This window comes from Limanda limanda, chromosome 23, assembly GCF_963576545.1.
Source record: "Limanda limanda chromosome 23, fLimLim1.1, whole genome shotgun sequence".
NCBI classification, from domain to species: Eukaryota; Metazoa; Chordata; class Actinopteri; order Pleuronectiformes; family Pleuronectidae; genus Limanda; species Limanda limanda.
In genome coordinates this window covers 165558-172910 of record NC_083658.1, presented here as the reverse complement: position 1 = coordinate 172910, position 7353 = coordinate 165558, and the positions used below count along the sequence as shown (strand labels likewise).

At 48.7% G+C, this 7353-nt stretch overlaps 2 protein-coding genes across 2 annotated transcripts; both read left to right on the top strand.

Moving 5' to 3' along the window:
• The first annotated feature begins 59 nt into the window (after window positions 1-59).
• On the top strand, window positions 60-4700 carry ftcd (formimidoyltransferase cyclodeaminase). The gene is made up of 14 exons (XM_061066903.1): window positions 60-152; window positions 953-1136; window positions 1227-1355; window positions 1471-1559; window positions 1699-1878; window positions 1964-2101; window positions 2194-2325; window positions 2403-2464; window positions 2707-2833; window positions 2914-3075; window positions 3263-3306; window positions 3766-3904; window positions 4123-4218; window positions 4290-4700. The coding sequence occupies exons 1-14, from the start codon at window positions 99-101 to the stop codon at window positions 4371-4373; spliced, it is 1620 nt and encodes a 539-aa protein (XP_060922886.1). The 5' UTR covers window positions 60-98; the 3' UTR covers window positions 4374-4700.
• Window positions 4701-4758: 58 nt separating this feature from the next.
• On the top strand, window positions 4759-6634 carry LOC132996594 (uncharacterized). Its single transcript, XM_061066904.1, has 4 exons — window positions 4759-5353; window positions 5651-5755; window positions 6047-6132; window positions 6537-6634. The coding sequence occupies exons 1-4, from the start codon at window positions 5026-5028 to the stop codon at window positions 6624-6626; spliced, it is 609 nt and encodes a 202-aa protein (XP_060922887.1). The 5' UTR covers window positions 4759-5025; the 3' UTR covers window positions 6627-6634.
• The last annotated feature ends 719 nt before the right edge of the window (window positions 6635-7353 follow it).

Genomic DNA, 7353 nt, shown 5'->3' with positions numbered 1-7353 from the left:
ACAGCTGTTGATGATTGAGTGGGGGCGGAGGCGTGGGGGGGGGGGGGGTCCGGGGATGAGCTCGCACTCTGGAGTTTCTCCTTCAGTCTGCAGACGTGATGGCTCAGCTGGTCGAGTGTGTCCCAAACTTCTCTGAGGGTCGAAGCCGAGAGGTCAGTGATTCAGATTTAAATTCTATTTGTTGATCAGTTATAATCGTTCAGTTCCTAACAGTCTGGATGAGCACACAGAGGCTGTGACTTATTACATCAGCTTCTGTGAGTGCAGCTGTGTCCCATCACGCACCAGGTGTGTTACAGTAACAACAAACCCTGGCTCACACAGTTCAGGTTGGAGAAGGAAGAGGCGTTCAGGAGCAGAGTCAGAGTCAGAGTCCAAACACAGGTTCAGCAAAGAGGAGAGAAGCTAAACGTCTGAACTCTGAGAAACTCCAGCACCAGTTCTCTGCAAGCCCGGAGCCCCCCCACTCCACTAACGACTGGCCAAACACTTGAACCAGTTTTACTGTGGCTTTATGTGCATATTGCATATTGACATTGCACTTCTGTTTTGCATTTTGCAAAATATTTTACTTTTACTTTACTTTTTATATCTTTTTATTTTAAATATTTTATTTCTATCTGTAGAACTTATTGTGTTTATGTTCACTGTATGCACCGGCGTAGACCTACTCGGCAATAAATACATTCTGATTCTGATTCAGAAGTCAGTGGACATTAAGATGATGTTTATTGAAAGTCTGTTGGTTTAACTGAAGTTTGACCTTTGACCTGTTTGTTCTGTCCAATAGTTAAACCTGTTAAAGTTCACATCGTTTACTCAGTGACTGGAAGAGGTCGTCGGTCAATCATCAGCCGACCTCAGAACAAATTCAGTTTGATTTAACCAGCAGTTTTCAAACGATCCTCAGTGTTTCACACAGACGGAGTAAAGCTTTCCTCTTTGATCTCAGGTGATCGATGCCATCGCGGCGGCCATCTCCGGCACCAGCGGCTGCAGCCTGCTGGACGTGGACCCCGGAGCCTCCACCAACCGCACCGTCTACACCTTCGTGGGTTCTCCGGAGGCGGTGGTGGAGGGAGCGCTGAACGCTGCGCGTCAGGCCGCCGCCCTCATCGACATGAGCCGCCACGCAGGTCTGTGGCGCTCTGCAGCTGCACGCCACCGCCTGGGATCCACAGGAAGTGTTGACACGTGTGTGTGTGTCTTTGTGTGTGTGTGTTCAGGTGAACACCCTCGGACCGGAGCGCTGGACGTCTGTCCCTTCATCCCCGTCCAGAACGTCTCCATGGACGACTGCGTCCAGTGCGCAAACCTGTTCGGACAGAAACTGGCAGAAACGCTGCTCGTTCCCGGTGAGACGCGTCAACACCATGAGACAGATTTCTGACTTGACATCAAAGTTTTATCATTTATTATAAATATGTTTAATCACGAATAAAAGGTGTGAGTCCGTGTTTCCTGTCCCAGTTTATCTTTATGGCGAAGCAGCGAGACAGGAGGCGAGGAGGAGTCTTCCTGCGGTGAGAGCCGGAGAGTACGAAGCTTTACCTGAGAAGGTAACTCGTCAAAGATCCTCCACTGAAGGAAGAGGACATTGTAATAAACATCCAGAAAGTGAAATATATTAAATACCGAACCTCATCCTTTGTGTTGTATTTCAGTCTGATCTCAGGTCTGATGTTTTCTCTTGTCCAGTTGAAACGGAGCGAATGGGCCCCGGACTTCGGCCCCGCAGACTTCGTCCCGGCGTGGGGCGCCACGGTCACTGGCGCCCGGAAGTTCCTCATCGCCTACAACGTGAACCTGATCGCCACCAAAGAACAGGCTCACCGCATCGCACTGGACATCAGGGAGCAGGGCCGAGGGAAAGAACAGGTGCATGCTGGGAGTCTGAGTTTACTAACCATTGTCTCCTAAGACGATGTCTGACGGCGTCTTGTTCTTGGTGTTGGTGGAGCAGCCCGGGCGGCTGGAGAAGGTGCAGGGGATGGGCTGGTACCTGGACGAGGCCAACGTGGCTCAAGTGTCCACCAACATCCTGGACTACGAGCTGACGCCGCTCCAGACCGTGTACCAGGAGGTCTGCAGGGCCGCTGAGGTCAGAGGTCGACACGGGCTCAGAGCAGGGAGCGGTTTTTATAATTTTCATATGATTGTGTGAACGACTGACGCGTGTTGCTTTGTGTTCAGGACCTGAAGCTGCCGGTGGTCGGCTCTCAGATCGTCGGCCTCATCCCTCTGAAGGCTCTGCTGGACGCTGCAGACTTCTACATCCACAAAGAGCAACTGTTCGTCATGGAAGAAGAGCACAAGCTCCGCCTGGTCAGCTGAGAAGTCTCCGCCTGTTACTGTCGTCTCAAGGTCACATGATCCTGATGTTTGTGTCTCTGTGTCTCCAGGTGATCACTAAACTGGGCCTGGACTCTCTGGGGCCGTTCAACCCGAAGGAGCGAATCATAGAGTTAGTTCACTTTGTGGATTTTCTATCTGATACAGACTTTCCAAATTCTTTTGATTGGATCTCTAGAAGCCAATCACAGTGTTCCACATCACTGAAGGTGATCAGCAGTGGATCCTCTGTCAGTCAACAGCAAGTGTGAAAACAACTGCATGCCAGAAGGTCACATGAGAGGTTTTAGATTTGACCGATGCTCAGCAGCGGCTTGGTTCGGTCTGGTGAAACTCTGGTGTCTCCCTGTGCAGGTACATGGTGAAGTCCGAGGACGACTCGCGGCTCGTGTCTCTGTCTCTGCAGAAGTTCGTCCACAGCGTCGGCGCTCGGACGGCGGCTCCTGGTGGAGGATCTGTGTCTGCTGCTGTGGCTGCTCTGGTACCAGTTTCTGACTCGGTGTGAGACTTCTCTACCTGCAAACGTCTCTGTGATGGTGTTGTGTTGTATACGTCCTGCAGGGGGCGGCGCTGGGGGCGATGGTGGGTCAGATGACTTACGGGAAGAGGCAGTTTGAGAACCTTGACGGCGTCATGAGGAGGCTGATTCCTCCATTTCATCAGGCCATGAACGAGCTGCTGCTCATGGTAGACGCCGACTCCACCGCCTTCAACGGCTACATGGTGAGGAGACGCCACGACACAATCCACGACACAACACAATCCACGACACAACACAATCCACGACACAACACAATCCACGACACAACACAATCCACGACACAACACAATCCACGACACAACACGCCCACACCACCGCCATGTTACCATCAAACCGTCTGTGTCGATAAAGTTTGTCTCTCTGTTCCAGGTGGCGCTGAAGATGCCGAAGACGACGAAAGAGGAAGTTCAAAGGTCTGAGTTTACTGTGTGTGTGTGTGTGTGTGTGTGTGTGTGTGTGTGTGTGTGTGTGTGTGTGTGTGTGTGTGTGTGTGTGTGTGTGTGTGTGTGTGTGTGTGTGTGTGTGTGTGTGTGTGTGTGTGTGTGTGTGTGTGTGTGTGTGTGTGTGTGTATGTGTGTGTGTGTGTGTGTGTGTTTATAATGTGTGTGTGTGTGTGTGTTTTAGTTGTGTTTAAGTTGTGTGTGTGTGTGTTTAAGTTGTGTGTGTGTTTAAGTTGTGTGTGTGTTTGTGTGTGTGTTTTAGTTGTGTTTAAGTTGTGTGTGTGTGTGTTGTGTTTATAATGTGTGTGTGTGTTTTAGTTGTGTTTAAGTTGTGTGTGTGTGTTGTGTTTATAATGTGTGTGTGTGTGTGTGTGTGTTTATAATGTGTGTGTGTGTTTTAGTTGTGTTTAAGTTGTGTGTGTGTGTTGTCAGGAGAGAAGCTGCGATGCAGGAGGGTCTGAAGCGAGCCGTCTCCGTCCCGTTGGCTCTGGCCGAGAGGATCCACGTCCTCTGGCCGTCTCTGAAGGAAATGGTCGTCTACGGAAACGTGGCGTGCAGATCTGACGCTCAGGTGAGACCGAGGGAATTCCTTCAACTCAGCTTGGATTTCATTTTGGTAGCGAAAGGGCAAAGGTCACGGTGGCCTGTTTGTTTCTCTTGACATGACAGGTTTACTACAAACATGAGGCTCATTGATTAACTGATATGATTTTGGTGGTCAAAGGTCACGGGGCCTTGTGGGCGGAGGCAAACAGTCACAGGGCGGTAACTCTCGTTAGTTTTTTCCAGGTGGCGGCTAAAGTCCTGGAGGCGGCGGTTTACGGAGCGTACTACAACGTGATGATCAACCTCCGTGACATCAGAGATGAGCCCTTCACTGCAGCTGTAAGTCTTTGTCTCTGCGTCGCCTTCCTGTAAATCCACTGTGACCATCAACGTCTTGTTCTGTGTGTCAGACGGAGCAGAGAGCTTCCACGCTACTGCAGCACGCCACGGCCGCCGCCGCCGCCGTCCTCGCTGCCGCTGACCAGAGGAAGTGAAGACGTGCGATCAGAGAGGACGCCACCGCGGAGACACTGATTATACACGTGATAGTGTGAAGCTGTTCATGTCAGCTGTTGCTTTAAAGTAACTAAGTATATTTACTCAACTACAACGCAGAGTTGCTTCAAGTTATACTTTATATTTCATTACATTTCAGAGGGAAATACTATACCACAGTAATCTGACTGGTTTAGTCTCTTTACTTTGACTGGTTTAGTTACATTACTCTCACTGGGTTAGTTACTAGTTACTTTACCCCTGGGTCATGTGACATGTCGTCTCTCAGCTGTAACAGATTCATCAAATAAAAACATTTGAATCAATCAACATCAAAGAAGTCTTTTTTTGTTTGTGGTATTTTCAGTTTCATTCTGATTAAATGTTCATGTTGGCAGATGATCAATGTTTGAAGATGGTTTCTGATCCGTTTGGTTTGGATGAGATTTCTCCATCAGGACGTGAGCTGGTGAAATGCTGTGGTGAGGGTCAGAGGTCGGGCTGAGGGAACCAGTCTCACTTCCTGTTGAGCGCGTGAGTCATCAGATCGTCTGTTTACGACATCACCAACTCGTGAAACAGGAAGTGAAGAGCACTTCTCTCCGAGGAAGACGAGTGGGCACACAGGGTGTCGGGTGAGGTCTCGTGGTGATGGTGGTGCTGGTGGTGATGATGATGATGGTCTGTGCTGAGGCTCTGCAGGTGAAGGTGACGCTGGGTCAGAACGTGACGTTGACCTGCTCTGGGAACGCTTCCTACTGGAGCATGGAGATCCACAGTCAGCTGACCTGCTGCATCGGTCACATCTTGAGGGATTCTGCTGCTTCCTTCAGCTGCTCCAGCTTCGGGTCCAAGTTCTCTCTGCTCAGGAACTCTCTGACCATCTCACACGTCGGCGCTGACGACTGCAGACGCTACTTCTGCTCCAGGAAGAGCGACGGCAGCATCGTTCTCGTCGACAGCTTCCAACTCGTCTCAGGTCAGAGCCGCTGCAACACCAACATTCAGATCTATGATGATTGAGAAGATTCTGTAAAGTTTGTTGAAACCAAAGTTGTGAAATAATCTTCATCCTACGTTAATGACCAAATCTAAAAATGGAAAAATCAGCGGACAGTTCCGACAGTGGCTGTGATGATGTCACTGGGAAGTAACCAGACTGGGTTCAGAAAGTGAAGCAGCTGTCTGAAGTTCTCTGTCTGACCAGCAGAGGCCGACTGTCGAGAAAATGACTGAACATCTTCTTAACAAGTTTGTGCTAATCTATTATTTCCAGATGTCGTGTCCACGACGTCCTCCAACATGTCTGAAGCGCTGTGGACGAACAGTCCCGCGATGTTAGCATCTCTCAGCCTGAACATCGTCTTCATAGTTACGATAGGTCAGTTTTATTTATATTTAACCAAAAATACTGCAAATACTCGGGCTATGTTGCTGCTACCACAGTCGCTAACTACTGCTAATAATGCCACAAATACAAATGTGATAATAATGCTATTGCTACTGTCATTACTGTCTGCTACTAGCACTGATGCTACGACTGTGATCACGATCACTGCTCATACTGCTACACATTCAAATATGTTACTGTTGCTACTATTACCATTGCTAGTACTGCTAACACCACAATACCTGAACTAATGCTAACAAATGTAAATGCTGCATTTGACAGGTGTGATTGGCTCGTGGATTTGTTTGAAGAACAGATTGTGCGTGAAAGGCCGTTCACCTGTCGCTCACACGCCAGAGACTCCACAGGTAAAGAACTTCTTGTTTACCGCTAATACGAATGCTACCACTACATACAGCTACTGCTAGTGTTAGCTTTAGCTTTAGCTGCTACTTACAGCTAATCACTGCTTCTGTCGCAACAGCTAACAAATACTTCACTTGTTAGTGTTGCTAACTCTACTGCTAGCTGCGGCAGCTACTTGTATTAGTACTAATAGAATTAGGACTTGCATTATTAGTACCAATAGTATCTTCCCATTCTGAACTTCTTCAACTTGTATTTTATTCTTTATTTATTTCTACAGTTACTTAAATTGATGCTGTTTGCATCATCCTGTCATGAACCTTCTTTTACTAATAAACATTACTCTGTACTCTGTACTCAGTACTCACAGTACTCAGTACTCATTACTCTGTCTCTTATGTTTCAGTATGAGGAGATCCAGTTTTACTCCTCAGTTCTTCCACCTGCTGCTCCAGAGTGTGTTTACTACAAAGCTCAGCTTCCTGCTCCACACTGACCGTCTGTACCTGGTCTGAACCTGGTCTCACCTGGTCTCACCTGGTCTCACCTGGTCTGTACCTGGTCTGTAGCTGGTCTCACCTGGTCTGTACCTGGTCTGTACCTGGTCTGTACCTGGTCTGTACCTGTTCTCACCTGGTCTGTACCTGGTCTGTACCTGGTCTCACCTGGTCTGTACCTGGTCTGTACCTGGTCTGTACCTGGTCTCACCTGGTCTGTACCTGGTCTCACCTGGTCTGTACCTGGTCTGTACCTGGTCTGTACCTGGTCTGTAGCTGGTCTGTACCTGGTCTGTACCTGGTCTCACCTGGTCTGTACCTGGTCTCACCTGGTCTGTACCTGGTCTGTACCTGGTCTCACCTGGTCTATACCTGGTCTCACCTGGTCTGTACCTGGTCTCACCTGATCTGTACCTGGTCTGTACCTGGTCTCACCTGGTCTATACCTGGTCTCACCTGGTCTGTACCTGGTCTCACCTGATCTGTACCTGGTCTGTACCTGGTCTGTACCTGGTCTCACCTGGTCTGTAGCTGGTCTGTACCTGGTCTCACCTGGTCTGTACCTGGTCTCACCTGGTCTGCTCACCTGTCTTATTTATATTAAAAGATTTTCTATTGAAGAGATGTTCTGTTCCACTTCCTCAGGTGAGGATTTTTCTTAAAACCTTTATTTTATATCTTGCTCCTGGTAAAGAAGAAAACAACTGGGGAGAATGTTTGTAAATT